This window comes from Camelus bactrianus, chromosome 27 (genome assembly GCF_048773025.1).
Source record: "Camelus bactrianus isolate YW-2024 breed Bactrian camel chromosome 27, ASM4877302v1, whole genome shotgun sequence".
In the NCBI taxonomy this organism is placed as follows: Eukaryota; Metazoa; Chordata; class Mammalia; order Artiodactyla; family Camelidae; genus Camelus; species Camelus bactrianus.
Genome location: NC_133565.1, coordinates 32,664,185 through 32,691,016, shown reverse-complemented (window position 1 = coordinate 32,691,016; position 26,832 = coordinate 32,664,185). Strand labels below are relative to the sequence as shown.

The window sequence follows — 26,832 nt, the reverse complement described above, 5'->3', positions numbered from 1 at the left end:
TATCGTCTTCTTTTTGTTCTGGTGGTTCATACTTTTAAAAAAATCCTTTTACTTTTGTTTTGGTGGATTTGGGGGGAGGGGACAACATGATCTACTTTATTTAACTAAAAGTTTATTCTTCTGTTTAACCTTTATGTATCTTTTTGTTTTAAATGTGTCTTTTAAGACACATTTTGATGTGATTGATGGATTTTAAAATATCCAATATGAGAGTCTGAATTTTGATCGGGGAGTTTAGCCCATTGTATAATTACTGTAATTGCTGTTCTATTAGGACTCACTTCTGCCATCTTATTTAACGCTTTCTATTTATCATATGTTCTGTCTGCTTCTGTTTTTTCCCTTTCCCTATCCTTTGTTGTGTAGATTGAATTTTCCTCTGTTGGTTAGAAAGTTGTATGTTATTCTTCTTGTGGTTACTTCTAACACACAATGCGCCATACCTTACCTTATTACCGTCTTGTGTCTAAGATGAGTCTCAGCACCATCCTGCCTTCCTCTGCTCTCCCTACCTGTGCTGGTCCTGTGACATCTTCCGGGCTGGGTCCTGTGGAGGGACAGCAGCCCTGTTCATTTACCGTCTTGTTCAGAACTAGACAAGACTTGCTCAGGGCTGTCCTAGAAGAGATGCCTGTGCTCAGTAGGAGTTTGATTTAAATGATCTTTAAAAAGGTCCTTAAGGTTTTGTGCAAGTTCTAGGGATGGTAGATTCCAAGGGGGGGTGAAAGGGAGAATGGACAAGTCTGAGAGCTCTTCAGTAGAGCTGGGAGCACCAGACTTTCTGAAGTTCTTCTACAGTCTGTCTGAGACTTCTGTTCCCTGATTCCAGCTTTCTTCTTAGGTGCTGTGCAGAACAGTGTCCCACAGCAGGTGGGAAACAAATGCAGAGGGAGGGCCTCAGTGAGAGGATAGGGAGGGGCAGGGACGAGGCTGAACTGGCCAGGGCATACCCCATCCAAAGAGTCAGCCTTTACTCAATACCACTGAGTCATTATCAAGCAGGAATGTGGGCCCAGCAGTGCCAGAGCATTCAGTTTTTTCGGAGAAGCCAGGAAATTGGATTTTCTGTGTGAAATCTCCCAATTTGTATATATTGGCCTAAAAATGTTTATAACCCCATATGGGCCAAATAGCATATCTGGCCCGGACCCTGCCACCCATGACCCTTGCTCTGGTTAGTCAGTGTCACCCTTGACTCTTACCCCTTGACACTGCTCCCTGAGAGATAAATGTCCTCCAGAGACGTGACTTCCTGCACCCTTTCCCTCCCAGCTGCCTCTCCTGGGCCCCTTTACTCTGCCTGCTTGTTAGTCTACATCTCATTTTACAAATGTTGGGGGAACTGGTCTAGTGCCGTTCACACTACCTAATGTGCTGTTTCTGTTCTGTTAAGCACCTTAACCATCCCCTTTGTTTGCATTGTTCATTTATCTAGTAAATGAGTAGTGGGAAGGTAAACATCATTCTTGCTCCGTGAGTGTAGGGCACACAGGTTTGGTTTTTCTGGAGCCTATCTGCAGCCAGAACCCATGAGGCTTTGTTCCTCGAAGTACCAAGTCCGAGAAGGGACTCTGCCTACTCTTCTGCTGGGCCATGGTCGCAGACACCATGTGCAGGGCCCCAGTTCCCCAGTGTTTTGGCCTGTAGAGGGCAGGGCTGTGGTGTGGTCCAGAGCTCAGGACCTGGGAGCCTCCTTGGGCGGCTTCTCCTGCCTGCCATGGCCTACATGGCCCTCTTGCCCTGGGTTCCTTTCCCTCCTGCTTCTGCCCAAGTGGCAGCAGCCTGCAGCTTTATATATGCTGAGCAGTTGGTGACTCATTCCTCAGCAGCCCCTCAGATAGGGAAGTGAAACAGTGAAACGGCCGCACCTGGTGGGGCCTGACCTTTGGGTGACAGCGGAAGTAGCTATGCAAACATGGGGCTCCTCTCCGCAGCCAGGCTATGAAGAATGCTCTTGCCTGGTCTGGCCCCGTGTGGCCTCCAGGCCAGTGGCTCTGGTAACAGTTTCTTTTTCCTTCCCTCCCCACTCCCCACCTCCACTTTTTCTTGGTGACAGCTGGAAGTAGCAGTGGTCACAACTGAGAGAGCCAAGCATTTCTACAGCCCCCAGGATGTTCCTGTCACCCTCTACAGTGACGCTGATGAATGGGAGGTCAGTGCTGGGGTCCCCAGGGCTGAGTTCTGTTGTGTTTGTACCAACAGGACAGGACTGTCCTCCCTGCAGCCTATGGTCTTGGTAGCCCGAGCAGACAGGCCAGGCTCAAGTCAGCGGTCAGGGCTCTCTGGGCAGAGGCGATGAGGAAAACATCTGTCTAGCTTCTGGCCTGCAGGAGACCCGCAGTCTCCTCCCACCCCAGGCAGAGCTCAGTGCTGGCCCCATGCCTGAGGTTGAATGTCCTTGTACTTATCTGGGCTGATGAAACCACAGAGGAGCTCTGTTCCCACCACCCTTGTCCACGTGGCCCTCAGCGTCGGGGCTGTCGAGAGTGCCTCACTTCCCACGGCTGCTGGGCTCTGCTTCTGCTCTCCCGCAGAGGGGCGGGCACCGGCCGAGTCACCAGACATCGAGTGTGGGCCTCACAGGGGTGCCCTGCCAGGCATTTTTAAACATTCTCAGCCTAGAACATTTCTGGCTGGCCATCTTCCCCACCCCACCCCCTCCGTTTCTCACTGCCCCAGAGCCCTTCCACGGGCTTGGACAACCCAAGCATCCGCCTCAAGCAGACAGGCCAGGAGTTCCCTGCCAGATGTCAGTTCTCTTGAAAACCAAACCATAAAGGGAATAGCTCAGAGAGACAAGGGGCGTTTGTTTCCTCAGGCCTGGATTCTCTCAGGCGGTTGGCTCCATGGCCAAAACTCACCAGCTTAGCTGTGAGACTATGGTAGTGGACCGGGGCGTGGGTTGCCCAGGTGATCTCCCTCAGGTGCCTGACTTAGTGTACCTGTCTGTGCTGGCCCTTCCCTCCCCACTCCACACTGAGAGAGTAGCCAGTCCAGTGACCCCTGCTTTCCCTCTGCCAGCTGTGGAAGTGCCGATCCGACCCAGTTCTCCACATTGACCTGCGGAGGTGGGCAGACCTTATGCTGGTGGCTCCTCTTGATGCCAATACGCTGGGGAAGGTGGCCAGTGGCATCTGTGACAACTTGCTTGTGAGTGACTCCCTGGGCCCTCCTCCCTCCCTGGGCCTCACTCCCAGTTGGCTGAGCTGCAGACTGCCTCTGTACAAGGTTCTCACCTTGGAATCCCTTTACGGTGGGCCTGTTTGCTCTGAACACCATCCCCCCTGCCCTCTCCCCACCCCTACCAGGTCTCGGCTGCGCTCCAGCAAGTAGGCAGAAGGCCTGGTCCTGATGGGTTGACCTGGCTTGCTGTGCCTTCTGAGGTTGTCCACCTCTTACCTGCCCCTCGCCCATCTGCAGCTCTCCCTTTGCCTTTTGTTCATGGGCTGCCCTCGCCATGTTCTTCCACTGGTCTCCCTGCCCAGCCCTGTTGCCAACCCCCCTTAGCTCTGCCTTCTCACCGGGACCTGGATATCCACATGGGCCATCTGATAAGAGTGTTTACTTCCTCATGGATCTCTCAGGCACGCTTATCTCTCCTGTAGCTTTAGCCACAAGGCTGAGATGCGGTTTTCCTGTATATTACGGGACGCTTAAAGGGGAAGAGAGGAGAAAAGGTGAGAGGCACGAGGTGGAGGAGAGGAAGAGAAGTCCAGCTGTACAGAGTGGAGATTGTCTTAGGCCTAAGGGACCTCCAAAGGCTGTTGTCCTTAAAGAGCCTTTGTTTATGTGATCATCCTGGGAAGACTGGGTGTGATTTCTCTCCTCCCTCCCTCTCCCTTATCACCTCACTTCCCTCATTCATTGAGCTTTTACCTACCAGGTACCAAGCCCTGTGCTGAGGGACACACAGGACACAGAGGGCTCACAGTCTCTGCAGGAGAGGGTTTTTAGAGTATGCACTGGTGTGTGATACAGTCAGTCGCTTGACAGTGGAGTCACCACCTTGCACAGTGCTGGGCATGCAGTAGGCATTCAATAAATACTTATTGTAGGTATGAGATGATTAGTAATTTTACTTTGGCAAACAGCCAGGAGGTTTCGGAGTTCAGTGTGATGAAGAAGTGAATAACAAAGCTGGGTCAAGCTTTTGGGGGATCAGATAGGTTAGTGTCCTCATATGTTTATTGATGTGTGCTTAAGGCACTCCTCAAAGAAGCTACTAGTGACTTCAGCCTCATTTGAATAAGAGCACAGGTGACCAGAAGAAGTGCAGCACACAGATTGTGTGGCAGGAGCAGGGGTAGGGGAGTGCAGAGAAGGGGCAGTGTTGCCAAGAAGGCTTCCCAGTGAGGCTAGTGCCAGGGCCGACAGGGCTGCTGGAGCAGGTGAGGCTCCTGGCCACTTTCCTCTAAGTGGGTCAGTGTTGAGTGTAACCAGCACCATCCCACCAAGTCTCCAGGCTTCCCACTGGCTGGACAGCAGCCAGCTGATGTGATGAAGCACACTGACTTCTAGGAGCTAGGCGCCAGCCTGGACCACTTCTCCAAGGGATCCTTCCTTCTTCCTGAAAGCTCTGCTCTCCTCTTGTCTTCAAAGCTGCCACCACTTCCTGAAATCTATGGGGGTTCCTTCCTACTGAGCTGGCTCAGCAGTGGAATACATTCCCAAGAGCAGCCCTGAGGCCCTTTGCCTCAAAGGTTTCACTTGAAGGCACAAATATTTCAAAGAACTGCAAATCTTACAAAGTTTAAAAAAAAGTTTAAAAGTTTAAAAAAAAGTTTAAAAAAAATTAAACTGTTGTCATGGTGGCCTGTGTCTCTGTTCTCTCTCAAAAGATGTTTTCTCTTTACAGCCCTCCCCAAAAATCTCACTCTGCTTTCTCCCTCCTTCAGATCGTCTCCCTTTCCAGTGTCCAGAACTTGGGGTGTCATTAGAGCAGCGGGATGGGCATTAGCTGGTGTCCCAGCCTTCCAGGCCCTTGGCCTGGGTGATGTGCATCTCCATCTGCCCTCTGGGCCACTCAGGCTCTGACACTTCTTTGTGTTAAATGGCCAAGCAGATCCAGAAAGAGCAGGTGGCTTTCCTGGGCTAGCTGGGAGTTGGTCTTCTTCTTTTTTTTTTTTTTAACTTTATTTTTTGTTAGTTTGCGTGCTTACTTTTTTAAAAAGTTTTAAAATAGATTTTTTTTCATTTTATTTAGGTTTTGGAGGGGTGGAGGTAATTAGGTTTCTTAATTTATTTACTTATTTTTTAATGGAGGTACTGGGGATTGAACCCAGGACCTGGCGCATGCTAAGCAAGCAGTCTACCACTGAGCTCTACCCTCCTGCCGGGAGCTGGTCTTCTGACCTGGGGATCCAGGCCTTCTCTCTGCCCAAGCGGATTCCCGGGACAGAGCCCGAGGTGCTGCACACAGCACTGGCCAAACAAGTGACCGTGGGAACTGGTGCCTCCTCTCATCCCTCCTGCTGCCGCAAGGCTCAGAGGAACTGTGGTTTGTCCGGGAGGTGCTGAGCTTCAAGATGAGGTGGGAAAAGCTAGAGAGGTGCGGGGCGTGAAGGTGTGGGGTTTCTGCTCCAGTGGGTGAGCTTTGCTTTGAGTGCATTTAGAGACCCCAATCTCCACCCAACCCACACGCAGTCAAGGGGCTCTTCTAGGTATGCTCATGACTTCTGCAGAGGCAGCAGGTGGCACGGGGCCAAGAGGAAGTGTGGACTGAAGCTGTCCATTCATGGCCTGGTCGCCACATTGCGAAGACTTGGTGGGAAACAAATACTGGTGTCTGGGATGACGCCGGTAGCCAGATCGTGAGGCTGTGTGCTGTCCCACTTCCTTCCTTTCCCCAGGAGAGGGCAAGGGCACTGAGGAGGGCTGGCATTGGCCCTGGCCTGTTTGTGGCATTGTTCTCTGGACTCCCCCTTTTTTCCCAGACAGCCTTCACTTCAGGGAAGGGGTGTGCCAGCCACTGTCTCCTGAGGGGCCCACAGCTCAGGCGGGGGCGCCTGGAGCACAAGAGCCCAGGGGAGCGCTCTCCTGTGGGCCCCAGAGCTTATTTCTCCCCCAGGCAGCCCCTGGCCCAGGGAGCCTATGCCTGTAATAATAACAGGAACAAATGTTTCTGGAGCTGGTGCTTTGTGCCAGGCCCTGTGTGAAGAGCTTTATAAGCGTTCTTACCCTCCTTCCTCACAACCACCCGGTGAGTGAGCTTTTGCAGAGAGGAAGCTGAGACTCCTGGCATGAAATAACTTGTCCAAGTTCTCACGGCTGGAAACAGCAGATAGCACAGCAAGATTTGAACCTAGGTTCATATGGTTGCAAAGCCCACAGTGCTAAGAACTCTGTGAGCTGATCTGCCCCTTTCACAGCTGCTCTGGTCTGGGACTTGCTGGCAGTGAGGCTGCATGGTGCAGTGGAGGATGGCACCGGCAGCGTGCAGAGTCTCACCCCGGATCATCATTTGGGTGTGACCTTGGGTAATGGCTCACCTCTAAAGTGCAGCTTCCCCTCCTTGAAATGGGACAGCACCTTCTTTACAGAGTCACAGTGAGGTTCGTGAGATAACATATGGGAGAGAGTTTTGTCACATGGAAGATGTTTTCATTGCCAAGCTCTGGTTGGCATCAAGTAGAGCTGGTGTCAGGGTGGATGGGCCTGCCTGCTGGGCAGTCTGGTCCTTAGTTTTGTGAGAACAGCAAGGCCTGCCCCCTGCTCCCCAGGGTTGCTTCTGTCTGTGAGATGTGGCCGGCTGTGGTGAAGACATATGCTTGGGCACAGGTAGCCCTTTCTGCGTAGGAGGGGAGGTCTGCTTGGAGGTGGTTGGGCCATTGCCAGTGTTGGTAGAGCACCTCCTATGTGGTGCCCATGCCAGAGCCTGTGGGGAGGTAAGAGGGGTGAGGAGACATGGCCCCACCCCCAAAGTACATGAGACAGCTCCCTGCAGACAGTGGCTCCCAGTCATCCCAAGCCACACTGGCTGCAGCCCAGAAGTGGTGGGGAGTGTTGGCAGCGGGGCTGGTGTGCAGGTGGTAAAAGAATTTGTTAGAGACAAAGAGGAAGTTAAGAGCAAAGGAAAGTTTAATAGGTCCACTGCTCTAGGCAACAGTGGGCCACACAGACAAGAGGTGCAAGAGAGACGGGGTGAATGTGCAGGGTCTTTTGTTGGGGGGAGGGGGCTGCGTGACCAATTCATGCACAGGTACCTGATTGGTTACAAGTGAGGTAAGACTTGTCAGGGGCTCCTCTGAGTAATGGGACTCTGATAAGGGTGGGATATGCAATGATGTCTGTCTACCTAAGGTACTGTGAGAGTAACCATTTTCTGGAGTGGTTAATTTTGTTATGATAAACACATCCAGGGAGGATGTTTTAAGAAATGCTGGCACATGGAGAGTCCTGAAGTGGGGAGTGGGGGTTAAGGGTGCCAGTTGGCTCCAGGCACACTGAGAGCCCTGGAGTGGGGGGTTTATGGCTTTAGAGAGACTTCAGAGGGCACCAGCCGGCTCCACAGGGGGGATTTAGGATGACAGGGAGAGGTGGCAGGCACAGAAGCAGGCACCCCCCCTCTTCACAGACCTGTGTCATCCGGGCCTGGGACCGCAGCAAGCCCCTGCTCTTCTGCCCTGCGATGAACACCGCCATGTGGGAGCACCCCATCACTGAGCAGCAGGTGGGCCAGCTCAAGGCCTTCGGCTACGTGGAGGTCCCCTGTGTGGCCAAGAAGCTGGTCTGTGGAGACCAAGGTAGGTGTCTGGCCAGGCTCACAGCTCATCCTCACAGCCTGGGGCTGCAGCGGGCTCAGCTTCAGATCCCAGCCTGTTGTGACCTCAGGCAAAACCATTCTCTGAGCTCAGCTTTCTCATCTGGGAAGTGTAAATGGTAATTCCTCCCTCTCAGAGTTATTAGGATTAAAGGAGACAGAGATACTATATGTAAAGCGCCTGGCATCCTCCCTGGTATGCAGCCCATACAGTTCAAGAAGGTGACCGTGACCACTCCTGAGGCCTGTCCTGGGGGTGCCTCCGAAGGGATGTGATGGGGCTGGCTCAGGCCTGGTCCTGGCCTCCTCAAGCACCGGGCTCTGGGTAGGGCACTTGGGGAGCGCTGTGTGGGGGTGGGAGGGGGATGGTCCCCTGCCTCATTCGGCAAGGCCACAGCAGGACTTTGCTCCCTAGGTCTGGGGGCCATGGCTGAGGTGGGCACCATTGTGGACAAAGTGAAGGAAGTCCTCTCCCAGCACGGTGGCTTCCAGCAGAGTTGAAACCAGGATTTCTGTCACGTGTGTCCCTCTGCCCTCAGCATGCTTTTAGGCTGAGTTTGGTGAATAAGGTGGATGTTGGCAAAATATGGTGAAGACTCCCGCATTTTCTGAGTAGGGAGACTGTTCTGGGCCTGCTCCGGAGCCTCCCCAGGGGCCTGACCCACCCCAGGTTAAACTAGACCAAAGGCCCAGGTCCCAACTCCTCTCAACCAGGAGACGCTCGCTTTCTGGATCCCCTCCCCACCTTTTCCTGGGATAGGCACTGCAAGCCAGGGGAACCAGCCGCTGTGTTGTTCCTGTGTTCTGGGAAGGGGACTGAGGAATGACCGAGAAACCTTGATTCTGCATCATGCACAGGAACTGCTTTTAGAAAGAGCCGCAGCTGGAGATCGCTGGCCTTTGGAACTTCAGCTCCTTGGTGGGGCACCCAGGTGCCACGCAGAGTCAGGGAAGCCTGGGAGTTGGCAAGACCATGAGATTTCCCACAGACCATGCTGTGAGATCGGGGGCACTGGGAATAAAGAAAAGTCACCTTTTGGGAGACTCTGTCCTTCCTTTAAAGCCTGTCCATGGTCTTCGAGATCAGGGGCATCACTAGGTGTGGCTGGGGAACTGACCAGCACTCCTCAGTTCCCATGTCATATGGTGGTTAAGGGCAAAGGGCTTGAAGCCGGACAGCCCAGAGTTCAAATCCCAGCTCTGCCAATGTACCAGCAGTGGGACTTGGCTCAGGGCTCAGCCTTTCTGACCCTCACTTTCCTCATCTGTATTATTCTACGCTCATGGAGTTGTTGAGAGCATTACATGAGATAATGTGTGTAAAATGCCCCCTCCCACTGCCTTTTACATAGTAAATGTCAAATAAATGGAAATTAAAGCTAGATATGTATTCATACCAGTGAGCTTTTCTAAGATTTACTGAAATAGACTCATTCTGGGAGAAATAAAATCCCTGACCCTGAGCTGATGTGTGCACTTTATGCAAGTGACAGGCACACAGCCAGCAGGGTTGGAGCCTGCCCTAGAACTCAGGTCCCTTGCTTCCTGCCCTAGAACCCAGGTCCTCATCAGCTTTGCTGTGCCTGAGATGGGGCCTGGGTGTCTGTGCCTCCCCTACCCCCACAGCACACATGGACGGGGGAAGTAGACTCCAGAGAGACATATGCTCTGCCCTAGAAACCCTCCGCTACCCTCCCTTTGACCTAACTGCTGTTTGGTGGCTGCAATGGGGAAGGGCTTGTCTACCTATTTGGAGCTGAGGTTGGGGCTGGCTTCCTGCCCTCCTACCTTCCAGGCCGGGGTGAATGGGCATCCCATGCATGCCCTCAGGCCACTGTGAGTAGAGGTGCCTTTGACAGTTCCCAGGAAGCATGCTGGCTGGAACCAAGGCCACCAGCAGCCTCTAAGAGCCTTTATAGCTATAGCACTTAATCAAGTGCTAGTGTGTGGTAAGGGGTAGAACTAAACAGTAGCATTAAGAACCGACTTCTTTGACTGGTTTGGGGGTTGGGGCATGGGGAGGGCCTGGGTAATTGAAATCCAGAGGCAATCCCAAGGTTCCGTTTAAATGGTTTCCAACTTCCCTCCTCCTGTCCACATTGCCCTTCCTTTCCCTCAGCAACCTGCTAAAGAATGGTGAGGCTTCCAATTTTAACACAAACTGCTGCCATTTACTGACTGCTTATTATGTGCAAGACTCTGAGCTGGGTACTTTAGGGAAAACAGATGCTCAGGAGACCTGCTACAAAATGCCTGTTTTACAAGGCCATGGGAGCAGAAGTTCATAGGCTTCTGTCTGATACTGTTCCGGAGTCCAAGCACATATTGCTCACCCCACAACAAGCCAGTAGATCGAGAAACAAGTTGTTGGGGCAAGGAAAAGCAACTTTATTCAGAAAGCCAGCAGACTGAGAAGATAGTGGACCAGTGTCCCAAAGAATCATGCCCCCTGAATTAGAATTCAGGCTACTTTTATACTAAAAGGGGAAGGGGCAAGTCCTGGTTCCCATCAGACTCCAGAGGGAATGTGTTAATTTCTTCCTTCCTGCAGCCATTCACAGGTGGGCCTGATCAGGAGGTTTTCTGTGAGCTACACACACATCGGTATTTTAGCTTACCACTCATTACACGGGCAGCAGGGTTCCCAGAAATGGACCATTATGTGTAACTTAGGTTTATAGGCAACATCCCTTTAGTGATTAGCTTGTCACAAAAGCAATAGAATACAAAGGTTAAGTAAAAGAAACAGATCCACTGTGGAGTCAGATTTGTTCTTCCCTATTACAATACTTCTGAAAACAGCTGTGGCTGCTCAGAGTGGAACTGAGCCTTGTTGGAAAGGCTAGAAGGAAAGAGCTGTCCTGTGGACGTGGGCCAGCTGGGGGTCCACCACTCCATCATGAGTCTCACATCCTGTTGCCCATTCTGAATGGGGGTCTGGATGAATGGGCGGGAGCTGAAGAGCCCAGTTTTTCCCTGAGCCAAGCCAGAGCTGAGGAGAAGGCAGTTAGTGTCCGAGGTGCATTTACCTGGCCTCATCTGCCAGAGGGATGCTGCGGTGGGAGCGATAACCACCACCTTCTCCAGTAAAAGTCACAGCTCTTGAAGTTGTCATCTTCTTGGGTAGAAATATTTTTCTGAGAAGGTGCTAGCTTCCCCAGTGATTTTTATAGAATTCTGGAAGTTTGACAGAATAGAACATTTGGGTCTGAAATTCTCAGTCTTGTTTGGCAGCTGGGAGCCTCTCTAGGCTGCCGTGGCTGCTGCTGGGCAAGAGGCAGAAGCCTTCAAGCCAGGGCACAGCCTCCATGCTGGACTGTCTCCAGTTCTTCCTCCCCGAGGCTGTTGTGTCCCCCTGCTGCCACCCCGCTGCCTTGGGGTGAGGCCCTGACTTCTGGGCAGTACCCACTTGGCCCTCCGTGATCTGACCCCTGTCCGCCTTCCTAGTTCCACCCCTTACCACACACCAGCTCCGCAGGGCTCCCTGTCCTCTTGCCAGACTGGACAGCCTTGACTGAGCCCTTTTGCTTCTTGCTTCTTGCCTTTGCATGTGCTGCCACTTTTACAGGAAGGCCATTCTTCACCTGGTTGATTCCTATGCATGCCACCTCTTTTGGAAAGCCTTCCCTGGCCAATTCAGGCTGGATTAGGTGGTCCTAACCCAGTTTTCCACTGCGCCCCGTCTTATTTATTTTACCATGGAGTTGCAGTGATCAGTTTGTGTCTCCCTAAAATTGGGATCTCCTGGACGGCAGGAGTTGTCCTAGTCCTCACAAAAGCTGGCAAATCGTTCCAAGCTTCTTATACGGGCAGAATTTTTAAAAGGGGTGTGTGTGTGTGTGTAGGAGGTGTCTTACTTCTTTCTGAGTAAGGCATACAACCTAGGAGCCATAAAAGCAAAGACTGATAAATTTGACTACAGGAAAATAAATAATTCTGCCTAGCAATAGCCCAAAGGCAAGGTCAAAGACAAACAACAAACTGGGAAAATTATCTACAGCTCATACATCAAAGGGCTAAATCCTCTAATATACAAAGAGTTCCTCCACATTGATTAGAAAGAGACCAAGAACACAAAAGAAAAGTGAGCAGAGGGTAAAAAGAGTCTACACGCAAAAACACACATGGCCTTATACATAAAATCTATTTAACCATATTCATGAGAGTGGTGCAAATCAAACTACACTGAAATGAAAGTTTTCGTTTATTAGATTGGTGAGGGTGTGAGGAAATGGCACCCTCATACATTGCTGGCAGGAGTGTAAATTGATACAAAATCTTTGGAGAACGATCTGGAAATATCTATCAAAATTACATATTTTGTAATAAATCAGAGTCATTCCTGAACACCACACTGCCACAAGACAAAGAGTGAGGAAGGAAGCTCTCTAGGGCTGATAGGGGACTATGTCTGAGATACATTGCTAAATAAAATGCAAGATGGAGATGGTGTACTGCATGCTAGCTTGTGTATAAAAAAAGTGAGGGGAGAAAAGGAGGAAATATTCACATCGGCTTGTATTTGCTCGAATACCTATTGAAAATAAACAAGACCATTGTTTGCCTCTCAGCAGGGGAACTGGGTGGTTGAGAAACAAAGGTGGGAGGCTGACTTCATTTTAAGTTTTGAGCCAGATGAATATATTATCCACCACAAAAGCCATAAATACATACATTTTTAAAAGGGTTCCTTCTGCCCTTTATCTAGAAGTTCTTAAAAATGACTTGGCAGGGAGTTAATGCAAAAGACTTGGCAGGGGCATCTGGAGATTTCCATCAAGGCCTTTGGAGTAAAAACAGTCTGTTTTCTTGTCATGAGCTAATAGAGGAAGATGACTTTTGAGTATCCGTGGGTGCCCCTTATAAGCCTTTGAGGTCCCTGATCTCAAGGAGCTTATGGTCTCATGGGAAGAAGACTCAAGGCTTTATAACAATGAAAACAATCAAATGACAGAGAAAATCAAAATGAGACTGTGTGGCACAGACTCTTAAGTGCTGTGACTCAGACTTGAGAAGCAGCCAGGGTGGGCCTTTCGGAGGGAACTCAGGCTGGTACTCACTGGAGGACCAGTGTAGTTGAAGCGGAAGTGGAGATGTGCTGCCAGGAGCTTGAAGTGGGTTACCTGAATGGGAACCTAGGCTCCACGTGCTGGGACTCGGGAGCTATCCAGCAGGGCAGCTGCACGGTGAGTGCGGAGCGCGATCCACTGCGTGGTGCATGTGGGACAGATTGGAGACTGGAGAAGCTGGAGTCAGGGAGGAAGCCAGATGCTAAATCAGGAAAGCCAGGCTGTGCCGAAGACCTTGGCCACACCCATGGTTCTGGAAAGGGAGGGAATGCAAAAGTGAGTGATAATGTGAAGGAAAATCAGCATGATTAGAAAGTATAAAAACCACAGTCCTTGTGGCAAGTGGGGGGAAGGGGAACTTAATGACAATTGTGGCATGTTGGTGCAAGACCTATAACTGTCCCCAGTTCCACCCACTAAAGAGAATTTTGCTTTGCTTACCACAGTTTTTTTCTCTCAGCATGGTCCTCGTGGTTCCTGGGCATTTTGTGTTGTGGAACTGGTAACACGGATTGAGATGTAGAACTGAGAAGACATGAAGAAAGGGGGAAGGAATCTTGTTTAGGGGGTTGGTCCCAGAGTCTCCTTTGTCGTGGCAAGTTCTGGTAATGGGTAAAGGTAGAGAGAAAGGAAAACAAGGAGCAGAGGCTTGGTACCTTCCATCCTAAAGAGCTGAGAGGGCCCGACGGAGGGATGGCAGCAGAGCCACGCAGGCCAGCTGGGAGTTGAGGTGCAGTTTGGGGGTTGGCTTCATAGAGTGTCCAGGCTGCTAAGAGGTACGAGAAGATGGGGACGGGGATGAAGGGATTTTTGAGAAAAGTTGCTGAAGATTGCGAGTTTGACACCCTTAACGTTCTTCCAGAGACCCAAGTAAAGATCGGATCTTCTCCTTTTTTAGTAATTAATTAATTAGTATTGAAGTATAGTTGATTTACAGTATTATATTAGTTTCAGGTGTACAACATAGTCAATATTTTTATAGATTATACACCACTTAAAGTTAGAAACTATCAGCTGTATTCCCTGTGCTGTACAACATACCCTGGTAGCTTGGTTGTCTTGTACACGGTCTAGCCCCATCTTGCTCCTCCCTCCTTCCCGCCCCCCTCTGGCAACCACTAGAACACGGAGTCTTTTACACTCCTTTGCCAGCGTGTGCTTCTCTGAGTGTGACTCCGTGCAGGAGGGAGCCACATGGAGCCCCAGATTATATCCGGTTGTGTTTGTGTGTTATGTGTTCCCTCTGCTGCTGAGAGTTTCCTTGGTCTACTTTCACCCTCCTAACACAACAGCCTCATGATAGAATCAACTGGTACATTTAATTCCATTTTGTGACTGGGAGAGTGAGGGTCACCCAGCTAGTTTCTCTTTCTGCCCCAAAGCTGCCTCCAGACAGGCTGTTGCCCCTGCAGAACCAGAGCTCTCCCCCTCAGCATTTACCTCCCTGGGATCTGGTGAGGCACCCCGTCTGCCACACACCACTACCACCACCAGATACCTTTTCTCAGTCACAATTTAGCAGCTGCTTCATTGTTTTTCTTCCTTTAGCTTCCTTCATGCAGATATTATGGTTTCTGGGGCAGCACAAAAATCTGAAACATCATGCAACTGCCTCTGAACAAAGAGCCCGAGTCAGATCCCAGGGACTGACAGGTTGTTTACCCTGAGAGCTTCCTGGTGGAACCTAATATTCTATAATACCCAAGGCAGGCGTGGTGTCACCTAGGGCAAGAGAAGGGGGAGGATCAGGCCAGGAGAGATGCTTCTTGTCTAACAGCAAAAGAAGGCCAAGAGTAGATGGGTGTGAGGGCAACAGGCAGGTGGGAGATGTGGGCTGCAGGGCCTTGGAGGACATGCTGCTAGTCCGGGTGTGATCTGGGAGAATGTCACCCCCTTGCTGCAACAGGCTGGTCTCGTGGTGGCTTTATCTGCCGAGATTGCATGGTTACCCTTTACCTGCTTTACCAGAGAGCAGGTACCTGGGGATTAAAGGCTCAGCAGACTCCCTTTTGGGCCTCCAGATTCCTGGAAGAGTGGGAGAGTTCAAAGGTGCCTTTTGCTCATATGAGCAAGATAGGTGAGGGCTGAAGTGTTTCTAGCTGTAACGATGGGCTTGGAGGCCGCCAGCAGAAACACGTGGATGCGGGCAGGAAGGAGGGGCTGGAATGCTCCTCAGGGCCTGCTCTGGAGCTTGGGGGTGGAAGTAAAGATTACTTCTTGCTCTTAAGAAAGATCCTGGCTTGGGAGCTCATATGTCACCTGGAACTTCTGAAAATCACTCTCTTGGTAGGGGAGAAGTTGAGCTCTGGAGCCCTACTCTTGGGGGGAAACTGGCATGATGGGAACCAGGGAGAGAAGATGGTGGAAGGGAACTCAGATTTTTACCTTATCTCATTTAGTCCTCTAAGCATCCTTCAAGATAGGGATTGCTATCCCCATTTGAAAAACAAAACCTGAAGCTCAGAGATAAGGGTATAAAAATCCCCCTAACTACAAACCAAACATGGCCTCTTGGATGGGAGACTACAAACGGGGGACGGTGCTGCTCACCTGGTGCTGCTGGGCCTAAGTTGGGAGCAGAGGTACAGGTAGGCTGACCATATGTGTTGTTGTCCAAAGTGGGCTCTTCTGAGAGTGAAAAGGGGCAATAAATATGCCAGAACAAGAGGCAGCAACTGAGACTGTCCTGGGAAAACCAGGGTGCGTGGTCACCCTGCTACAGAGCGCCAGAGGGAAGCACTACCCAGAAGCCATGCCCTGGAAAGTCACAGCTGCCATTTATAACGTAGTCCTCATAGCAGCCCCTGAGGCGGAGGCTATTATCCCCATTTGATAGATGAGCAAACTGAAGCTCAAAGATGTTACTTAACTTTCTCAAGGTCCCCCAGCTTATAAGTGGGGAAGTTCTGACCAGCTCCAAGTCCTTGTTTTTTCTGTGGGTCATGCTGCCTCCCAGGTCCAGGGCCTTTTGGAGGAAGACCAGAGGAAGAAACCAACTAGAGAAACAGAGCCAGAAGGTTTGGGTCTTGGTGTGTGACAGACCGTGTGACAGTCCCTGTGAGGCCTCTCCCAGGACTGGCATGCAAGCAGTGGCTGGGGAAGGTGGTTGAGTGTGTGGCAGGGGGCTAAGGCAGGGTGGAGGCCCCAAAGACCCCTATAGCCTTCCCTGATCTTCCTGGAGCCCTAGGGGGCAGTGGCCAAACTTCACTGTGTTGCCCCCTGTCTATGATTAGGGAACAGGAACGCCGAGAAGTTGAATGGCAGGTATCCTGGAGCCAGGACTGTTCCCTCTGATCTACAGATCCTGCTCTGGCTCTGGCACAGTCCTTTCGGGGCGCCGGAGAGGCTGTGGAGGTCTGGGATGCAGAAACACTCTAGGTTAGAGGTAGAAAGTCTGCAAGAACATGCAGACGTGGAGAGTTTCTGAGCCTTGGGTCTAGCCCCTGCTACGTTCACCCACCAGCTTGACCTTCCAGGAGTGGGTCAGCAGCCAAGCACAGACAATGGAGGGTCCAGTTCAAACCTCAGCTGGCCTTTGCAGCCTCCTTAACTTGCTGTATCACAGGTGGATGGGCAGAGAATTGGCCGCCTGTCATCCTGCTAGTCAGACCACACCACCTGTGTGTACTCAGACCTGGACTGGCAGGGCTGGCAGGGCTGACAAGGGAAGAGTAGTCCTGCCCGTAGAGACCTGTCTGCCTGGGGTACCTCACTCAAGCACAGTAGCCTGAGGCCTCTGCAAACCAAAATTGCATAATCAAAGGCTGATCATGTTTTTTCATTCATTTCAAAAATTTTAAAAAATTAATAGACTATTTTATAGAGGAGTTTTAGGTTCACAGCAAACTTGAGTGGGAAATGCAGAGTTTTCATATACCAATCTCCCCACACATGCACAACCTCCCCATAGTCAATCATTCTTCAAACTCCCGTGTTCCAGACACTGTCCTGGACCAAGGCCCAGCCCTGTCCTCAAGGCACTTCTGTTTCAGTGAGTAGACAGAAAAGTAGATAGACCAGCCCACGGAAGGGGTAAGGGAGGGAGGTCAGTATGCCTAGGGTGCCAAGGGAGCCATGCAGGTCAGCCCACCCAGCCTGCAGGGGAGGTCCGAGGAACCAGGATCTCAGAGGAGATTTTACCTGGGCTGAATTCTAAAGGAGGTGTGGGCATTAGCAAAGAGGGCAGGAGTGGGGTGCAGTGTGTGCAAACGCCTGGGGCCAGACAGCACGTCTGACCCAGTTCTGGGTCTGGCCCTGAGATTGGACATGGTAGGTGAAGGCAGGAGGAGCCCTATCCTACAGAGCCCAAAGCTAAGGGGTTTAGTTTGAGAGGGAAGGGTTCAGGTGGGTCAGAGCAGGCAAGAGGGCTTACCAGTGTGGGCGGGGCCAGCTTTGGCCCTTGAAAGAGTTGGCCCTCTCAGGTACTAGACTGTGCAATTTGTGACTTTAAATGTGTCCTGAAGATGCTTCAAGGGCTTTCACTGATGCCTCAAGTGCCAGCCCCTGAGGACAGGATCATTTTTCTGATGGTCCAGGGGCTAATTCCCACTTCCCTTCTGCCCAGATATAGCCTTAACCAACAGTCTCACATCTCACAAAGAAGCAGAAGGCCCACCTGGTGCAAGTCTGTGTCTAGAAGGGCTTCTTGGATCACGTCATCTTTTCTCCATTTATTCATCCCTGGTGGTGGTTCCAGGGAAACGGGGCACAAGAAAAAGGAACTCTCTTCTAACAGAGCAAGCTGACCAAGGCACAGGGAAGGTGAGGACTTGGATCCCTCTCCCCAGCTTGCCTGAGGCAGAGCCTGAGCCCGCTGGGGTGGGCAGTAGCCAGGCCTGGAGTCGGTGAGAGTGCCCCATGCAGCTGGGGCTCAGAGCCTCTGCTTGCTGGGTCAGAACATGGAGACATTAAAGTGTACCCTTTCTCTGTGGCTCTGAAAGAGGGATGAGAATGAAGAGGTTTTGAGGCCATCTGAGAGCAAACATGGTCCCAGATTAGAGAATTCCCAGGGCAATCCTACTGTGAGAGACAAACCTCTTCCCCACCCCCACTGCTCTGGGCCTGCAGTAGAGGAGCCTGACCCCGGTAATGAGAACCTGTCTGTTAGAGGTCTTGGGATATGAACACACTCCCTCTCCAGCATTCTGGGAAGGAGAGACCTGTTCTGAGCATTGTGTGTTAGGCCCTTTGCATAGATGACTGTGCTTCATCCGTCATCCTGCTACATCCCCATTTTACTGGTGAGTAAACAGGCTGGGCGAGGTGATGTACTCACCAAAGGCATGATCTGGTGATGGCAGTGCTGAAACACAGGCCCAGTTCTGCCTATCTCCACATTCCACAGCCCACGCTCTGCACTGTATCGTCTTGCTCCATCTGGGCAAGATGGAGTGATGTGGCAATGGAGGGGCTTTGCCTAATCAGATAAAATAACACCGTGCGACAGTCATTCATTCATTCACTTGATCCCTCTTCATTCTCCATACACCCCTTGCCAGGAACTGTGCTCAGTTTTGGGGATACAGAGAGGAACAGAGGCAGATGTGCTCACTGCCCTCTGGGCTAACTATCTAGTGGGGTAGACCTTTTTCAGACAAGGAAGGGAGACACTGATAAGCATCATGGAAGAAAAGTAAGGATGGATACTATGAGAGGGTAACCATGGGCTCTAATTTAGTAAGGGGAGAGGGGAGCTTCAGGGAAGACTTCCTGGAGGAAGTGAGCAGAAGAAAGATGAGTGAACAGGAGTTAGCCAGAGAAAGATGAGCCAGAACATTCCAGGCCGAGGCTACTATATGTGCAAAAGTGGGAAGGAGAGGGCTAGCTGGGGGAAGTAAAAAAAGGGTCATGAATAGGGCAGAAGGTAGTGGGTGAAGGTGAGTGGGGGGCACAGGCCCAGTGGGGCAGGGTTGGGGCATCACATCAAGTGACTGTGGGAAACCAAGGCAGGTGCCTGTGAAACGAGAGCTTCCTCTTTCCCATGAGCTAAAGTGGACAAACAACAATGCATGTAGCTTCCCTAAAAGTTTGGGCTGCTTTAGTAGTGGCAGAGCATACAGGTTGTTCCTCCTTCTGGCTCAGACTACACCTGAAAGCATGGAAGCCTGAGGTTACTGGGGTTCTCACCTTGGTTTGCTTATAGAGTGGAGGTTGCATGTTGGGAGAAGCCAGTTTAGAAGCCCCAACCCAGCACCCTTGTAAAGCAGGGGTGTCACTCCAAGACACCAGGTTCAGAGCAGTGGCACAGAGGTTTTGTACAGGGAAAGAGGAAGTCCATAATAACAGAGGTCTGATGCTCTCCGCAAGGGAACTGACTTTATTTGCAACAGAGTGTAGGGTGCTCTTAAAAACAATGGAGCTATTGGTGGTAAGCAATTAAGAGAAATCTGGTAGCTCCATGAGGAAAACAAGCTAAAAATTAGACCAGCTAGAACTTTGCCAGGCAGAAGCAGGCAAAGAGAGAACTGAGAAGAGCCCTCTTCAGGAGAGAACAAACTCCAAAGACTGGCCTCAAAGACTACTCCTGCGAAGGGGCTTCATTTCCTTGGATCAGACTGTGGAGCAATTCGTGCCCCAGGGCATTGTTGAAAAAATGATAGAGCAACTAGTCAGCAATTAGTGGAGACTAACAGCTGAATGTGATACCAATAGAGACAGCTTAACTGAAAGGTCAAGGAAAGGGAGCCCTTTTAAAAGTGTTGTCATCCCAGGGTGGCAGTGCACACATCCAAGGCTGTGCCTTTTAGGAATGACATCAGAAACTGCACACAGCAGGGGAAATACATTTTAAAATAATCCAGCCAGATCACTACATAAACAAACAAATAAACAAGTAGCAAGAAGAAGAAGCTAGAGGGTGGGGTATGTATGGCTAGTATTCAGAGTTGCTGCAATATATTATCTGAAATGTTAACATATTTTTACATTGCAAAATTATACACACACACAGAGTTTTCACCAAAAATTATGAGACAGGCAAAGAAACAAGAAAGTATCACCAATATACAAGAAAAAAAAAAAAAAAAAAAGCAAGCAACAGAGCTGACTTTGAGCGGGTCCAGATGTCAGACTTAGCAGGCAAAGATTTGACAGCAGCCATTGTAAGTATGTTCAAAGAACCAAAGGGAACCATGCATAAGGAAGTAAAGGAAGGTATGATGATAATATCTCATCAGATAGATAATATCAATAAAGAGAAAGACATGAAAAAAAGAACTAAGTAGAAATTCTGAAGTTGAAAAGTACAAGAACTGAAATGAAAATTCCAACAGAGGGGCTCAACAGTAGACTTAAAATGGCAGAAGAATCAGCAAGTGAAGATAAGTTGATAGAGAATATGTAATCTGAGGAACAGAGAGAAAAAACAATGAAGAAAAGTGAACAGAGCGTTAGAGAAAAGGGAATTACTGTTAAGTATATCAACATAAGCATAATAGGAGTACCAGAAAGACTGGAGAAAAAGAAAATATTTGAAGAAGTAATGGCTGAAAACATCTCAAATTTGATGAAAAATTCATCCACACATCTAAAAAGCTCAATGAACTCCAAGTAGGATAAATATGAAGAGAGCTACACCCATATACATTGCAGTAAACTTGAAAGTCAAGGACAAAGAGAAACTCTTGGAAACAACAAAAGAAAAATGACTTGTCATGTCCAAGGAAATCCTAATTACCATCTCTTCAGAAACAATGGAAGCCATAGGCAGAGGGATCACATATTGGAAATACTAAAAGAAAAAACTATCAATCAAGAATCTTATATTCAGCAAAACTAGCTTTCAAAAATGAAAGTGGAATAAAGACATTCCCACGTAAACAAAAATTGAGAGAATTTGTTGCTAGCAGACCTACCTTACAAGATATACTAAAGGAAGTTCTTCAGGTGACCTCAGACAGTAATTAAAAACTATATGAAAATACAAAGAGTGCTGTTAGAGGCAGTTATGTAATTATAAAAGAGAATATAAATCTATTTCTTCTTTCTTCTCTTAACTGATTTAAAAAGAAACTGTATGAACAATATATCTATAATTGTGTTGTTGAGTCTGTAACATATAGAAATGCAGCATATTTGACAGTAACAGCACAAAGGAGGTGGGTGGAAACAAAGCTGTATTGGAGTTAAGGACATGACAGCAGATTGTAAACTGGATCCAGAGGAACAAAGGAAGAAAGCCAGAATTGGTAAAGAACAAACTATAAATATATACTTGCTCTCCTTCCTTCTCTCAGCTTCTTTAAAAGATTTACAAATCTATAAAAGTAATAATTATAGCAACTTACTATTGGATTTATAATTTACACAAACATACTGTACATAACTTATGAACATATTAATATATGATAACTATAGTATATAATGGCAATAATAGCATTAGGAAAGGGGAATAAATATATAGGAGTATATAAATAAATGTATAGGAATAATGTTTTTACATCTCGCTGGAATTAAATCAAAATAAATCTGAATTGGATTTTGATAGGTTACAAAGTATATGGTAGATCCTAAAGCAACAATAAGAAAATAACTCAAAAAATAGTGAAAAAATTATAAAGAAATTAAAATGTTATACCAGAAAGTATTCACTTAGTGTAAAACAAAGCAGTAAAGGAGGATGGGAGGAACAAAAAGATATGAAACATATAGAAAACAAAAAGTAAAATAGCAAACATAAATCCAACTGTATCAATATAACACTAATGTAAGTATATTACACAATCTGGTCAAAAGGCATACTGGACTAAAAAAAGCAAGATCCAACTCTATGATGTGTACAAGAGACATGCCTCTGATTCAGAGGTACTAACAGATTGAAAGTAAAAGTATAGATTAGATTTTTTTTATTGAGGTATAGTCGATTTACAGTGTTATGTTAATTTCTGGTGTACAGCATAGTAATTCATTTATACATATATGTGTGTATATATATTCCTTTTCATATTTTTTAAATTACAGGCCATTACAAGGTATTGAATATAGTCCCTGTAGGACCTTGTTGTTTATAAAGATTTCCTATGTAAAAAAACAAAACAAATGAAAGCTGGAGTGGCTATACCAACATCAAACAAAATAGACTCTAAAACAAAACATGTAAAAAAGAGGTAGAGACATTTTATAGTGATAAAATGGCCAATCCAGCAAGAAAACATAACAATTATAAACATATGCACTTGAAGACAGAGCACCAACATGCATTAAGCAAAAGCTGACAGATTTGAAGGGATAAACAGACAACTTAGCAGTAATGGTCAGAGACTTAAGTATCCCACTCTAAATGATGGGTAGTACAACGAGACAGGAAATCAACAAGGAAACAGAAGAGCTGAACAACACTCACTATAAACCAAATAGACCTAACAGATACCTAGGGAACTCTCCACTCAAACAGCAGAATATACATTCTCAAATGCATATGGAACATCCTCTGATATAAGCTATATGTTAGGCCATAAGACAAACCTCAATAATTATAAAAGGATTGAAATTATACAAAGCATAATCTCTGACCACAGTGGAATACAATTAGAAATCAATAACAGAAATTTGAGAATTTCACAAATATGTGGAAAATAGGAACATACTCCTGAAAAACCAATGGGCCAAAGGAAAAAAATCACAAAGGAAATTAGAAAATACTTTGAAGTAAAAAAAAACGAAGACATAATGCATCAAAATTGATGGGATGCAGCTAAGGGCAGTGCTTCAAGGGAAATTTATAGCTTTAAATGGCTATATTATAAAATAAGAGAGATTACAAATCTATGACCCCACTTTCTACCTTAAGACACTGAAAAAGGAGTGCAAACCAAATCTAAAAAAAGCAAAGATAAGGAAATAATAAAGATTATAGTGAAATAAAGAGTAGAAAAACAGAATATCAATGAAACAAAAGCTCAATTCTTTGAAACGACAATCAAAATAGAACAAACTTTTAGCTAGACTGACCAAGAAAAAAGAGAACAAAGATTCAAGATACCAAACTCAGGAATGAAAGAGAAAACTTCACTACTGACTTCAGAGACATAAAATGGATTATAAGTGAATATTATGAACAATCTATGTCTTTTTACTGGAGTGTTTAGACCATTTATATTAATGTAAGTATTGATATAATTTGGTTTATGTCAATCCACGTCTCTTATTTTCTTATGTCTTGTGTCCTTTTTTTCCCTCTGTTCCTCCTTTATTGCCTTCATTTGTGTTAAACAAGTATTTTTAGTGTACTATTTTCATTCCTCTGTTAATTGCTTTAACCATATTTTATGGTTACTTTCTTAGTGGTTGCTTAAGGATTAAAATCCAAACTTATCACTGTCTACTGTTATAATGACCTAATTCTGGTAAAATATAGCACCTTCCCTCTAATATAGCTCCATTTCTTCTCCCCTCTTTGGTGCTGTTAGTTTCATATGTAATTTATGTATGTTATAAACTTAATAATACAATGTTATAGCTATTGCTTTATACAATTATATGCTTTTTAAAAGAAATTAAGTGAAATGAGTCTGTCACAAAAGGACAAATATTGTCTGATTTCATTTATATGGCGGTGCACTCAAACACTGAGCCTGTAAGGTTTCCATTCTGTCAGTTGATCTGTTTGTGGATCGTGATGTAGGGAGAGCTGATGTAGCCCTTCTTTGGCTCTCTAATTTCCAGGATCTCTCCATTAAGTTTCTTGCTGGTGTGCTGCTCATCCCAAACAGGCTAGCAAAGCTGCAGATTTTTCCCATTTGTTTCCTACTTTTACTGACAATGCTGCTGGCTCAAGTTTTTGCCTGCTTGAATTCAACTATGTCCCCTCTTGTGGACATACTTCTGATTTTCATGGCTATCCATACCCTGGTAACACTATCATTCTCAGTGACCAAGCTGGGGGACAATAGGAGCAGCCCTAGGCAAAAAGATAGCAAAATTCCACTGTTCTTACTCAAAGTTGTGGCATTTTTTTCATGAATAAATGCTTCTCAATTTGTTGTTTGCCTTTGGTTAATTTCCAAAGCACTGCACAGGCTTTTTTTTTTTTTTTAATGTGTTTAGTTTTATACTTGTTTTTTGAGGAAAATACTTGCCAACCTCTTCATGCCACCTCAGCCAGAAGTCCCCCTTCCTGTTATTGACTTTTGGAAGTTCGTTACACATTCTAGATACTAGTCCCATATCAGATATGTGTATTGCAAATATTTTCTCTCAGGCTGAAGCTTGCCTTGTCATCTATTTAATAGTGTTTGAAGAGGAAAAGCTTAAAATTTTTATGAAATGTCATTTATTGATTTTTTTCTTTATGGATTGTGCTTTTGATATAATATCTAAGAAAGCTTTGCCTGACCCATGGTCACAAAGATTTTTCTACCTTTTATCAGGTTTATGGTTTTAGGTTTTATGTTCCTGTCTATGGTCCATTTTGAGTTAATTTTAATATGATGCGATTTATGGGTCGAAGTTCTTTTTTTTTTTTCCCCAATGAATGTCCAATTGTCCCAGTACACTTTGTTGAGAAGAATATTATTTGTCCATTGAATTGACTTGGCACCTTTGTCAAAAATCAGTTGACCATATATGTGTGAGTGTACCTTTGGACTCTGAATTCTGATCTGTTAAAAGATAAACTGAAGTACACTAAAATTTAGAAGAGTTTATTTGAGAAAACATGAATTCAAATTGGGTAGCACCAAACCAACAGTGGTTAGAAGCACTCTACCAGCAGGAGCTATGAGTGAAGGCTTTCATAGAGCAGACATGGAAGCAAAGCAAGGAAATTGTTTGATTTGCTGTACCTTAAGCAGTTGCCTCATTTGGGAAAGTCTAGTTGGCCCTTTGTGATTAGTTGTTCGTAAGTTTCGATTTCTTAACCTTGAGGCATTTATAGGAATTTACCCTGGATTAGGTTTTGGTTACTTACAGGGCATTAGAGCCACCTCAGTCTAATGGCCTCCTTGTCTAATGACTTTAACAGTGCCACTGACATATGTATCAATCCTTTTGTCAATACTATGATGACTTGAATATTGTAGCTTTATAGTAAATCTTGAGATAAAGTAGGGTACTTTTTTTTTCAAAGAAGTTTTGAATATTCAAGGTCCTTTGTATTTTCACACGTATTTTAGAATCATCTTGTTGATTTCTATGAAAGAGCCTGCTGGGATTTTGATTGGGATTGCCTTTAATCTATAGATAAAGTTGGGAAGGATTGAACACTTTATAATATTGATGTTTCCAATACATAAACATTTATTTAGGTTTTCTTTAGTTTCTCTCATCAATGTTTTGTTGTTTTCAGTATACCAAATTTTCACATATTTTGTCAGATTTATACCAAGTATTTCATGTTTTTAGGCTATTGTAAATGGTACTATTTTAAAATTTTCCATTAAAATTTTTCAATGCAAATGTAAGTACAGTTGGATTTTCTGTGTTGCTCTTGTATCCTGTAATTTTGCTAAACTCACTTGTTATAGTAGCTTTTTTGTAGATCTTTATATTTTTCTATATAGTCAATTATGTTTTTTGGTATTAGAAGCAGTTTTATTTCTTCCTTTATAATCTGTATGCCTTTTATTTCCTTTTCTTGGCATTGCACTGGTAAGGACCTCCAGTTAAATGTTCAGTAAGAGTGATGAGAGCATACATCTTTGCTTTTTCTTGATCTTGGAAAGAAAGCTTTCAGTCTTTTACCATAAAATATGACAATAGATGGAAGTTTTTAGTAGATATCTTTCACTGAGATGTGGAAGTTCCCTTTAATTCTTAGTTTGCTGGGATGTTTTATCATGAATCTGTGTTGAATTTCTTCCATGTCTCTTAACTTCTCTTTTATATTTCATGTTTTTTATCATTCATTGCTGAATTCTTGGTAATTCCTTAAGCTTTATATTTCAGTTTACTAATTCTTTCTTCAGCTTTGGCTATTCTGCTTTTCACCTTGTCCTTTGAAGGTTTTGATTTTGATTATTTTTATTAGTTAATTTTAATTATTATAATTTTCATTTCTAGAACTTGAACCTGATTCATATTCAAAATATGGCTAACTTTGTTAATTTATTATTGTCATTTTTTTCTGTCATCGTGTTTTTAATTTTTTTAACTTCTTGAAACATATTAAAATACTTATTTTCTATTCTGTATCTCATCATTCCATTTTTATGATATTTTGGCAGATCTCACTTTGCTGTGTTGTTTCTGCTGATTCATGATCCTTGTAGTTTGTTTCCTCATGAGTTTATTTATTTTTTTATGAGCTTATATTTCTTGGAATTCTTTGAGATCTATGTTTAAGATATGTTCTTCCAGAGAGGATTTTTGTTTGTTTCTGCCCATCATTTAGGAGTACTTCCAACTCAGAACAACTTTAAAGTTAATTTTTAGCTTGGAGTTTTGCATTTGCACAGGGAACATGATTTGGTTTGTGTCAGGTGAATATAGGAAAGATTTTTGGGGATGAGCTGGGTTTTCTCTCCCCTGTTTCTCCCCTAGAGCATTGACTTTTGAGAAACCTCAAATCTGAGGGAGCAGGGGAGCCCTTGATAACCCCCCTTCCAGGCCCAGACCTTTTCTTTTCTTTCTTCTTCTGTTTCTTCTCCTGTTTTGGTTCTCCTAAAAGCAGAGCCTTCAGACAAAAGCCTGCATGTAGTTAATTTGGGAAGTGATCCCTGGGAGCAGGAGTAAGAGATGGAGGGAATGAAACAAAGAAATACGTGAAGCCAGTACAAAGTTGCTTTATCGAGGGGACCTCTGATACGTTTTTGATTCTCTCTGACTTGGAGGCAGGTTAACTATTCTAGGCCCCTTCCATCCTGCAAGGACCAGTGATTCATTATCACAGGATAATGTTTATTGCAAATAGCATCTTGACCAAATAATCCCAACCAGTAAGAAGTATATTCATTTCAATCCTCAGACTCAAGTCACTCCAGAAGGATTATGCTAAGAGCTGTTCATCATGTTTTCCTACAGCGATTATACCAACATCCTGATATGAACTACAGCTAAAGTCTTAGGCTC

General features: G+C 46.2%; 1 protein-coding gene and 1 long non-coding RNA gene across 23 annotated transcripts in view; one reads left to right on the top strand and one right to left on the bottom strand.

Moving 5' to 3' along the window:
* The window catches only part of PPCDC (phosphopantothenoylcysteine decarboxylase), a 66,961-nt gene that overhangs the window by 13,905 nt on the left and 26,224 nt on the right, over positions 1 to 26,832 (top strand). For 14 of the 20 annotated variants that reach the window (XR_012502816.1, XR_012502815.1, XR_012502813.1 and 11 more), the window contains exons 3-5: positions 2,057 to 2,152; positions 3,022 to 3,150; positions 7,574 to 7,742. Coding sequence is in view for 7 of the 20 variants with exons in the window: in XM_045516845.2 (XP_045372801.1) it covers positions 2,057 to 2,152; positions 3,022 to 3,150; positions 7,574 to 7,742 (394 nt within the window). In the remaining 13 variants the exon portion in view is untranslated. Of the gene's footprint in view, positions 1 to 2,056; positions 2,153 to 3,021; positions 3,151 to 7,573; positions 7,743 to 8,174; positions 8,797 to 26,832 lie in introns of those variants that run through there. The other 6 variants (XM_045516844.2, XM_010955235.3, XM_010955234.3 and 3 more) reach the window with 3 other exon arrangements.
* LOC123616909 (uncharacterized) overlaps positions 11,999 to 26,832 on the bottom strand; it is a 36,566-nt gene continuing 21,732 nt past the window's right edge. The window contains exons 1-4 of one of the 3 annotated variants that reach the window (XR_012502818.1): positions 18,104 to 18,603; positions 13,485 to 13,597; positions 13,270 to 13,353; positions 11,999 to 13,081 (exon numbers count right to left, since the gene is read on the bottom strand). This is a non-coding gene — a long non-coding RNA (uncharacterized LOC123616909). Of the gene's footprint in view, positions 13,082 to 13,269; positions 13,354 to 13,484; positions 13,598 to 18,103; positions 18,604 to 26,832 lie in introns of those variants that run through there. The other 2 variants (XR_006724969.2, XR_012502819.1) reach the window with 2 other exon arrangements.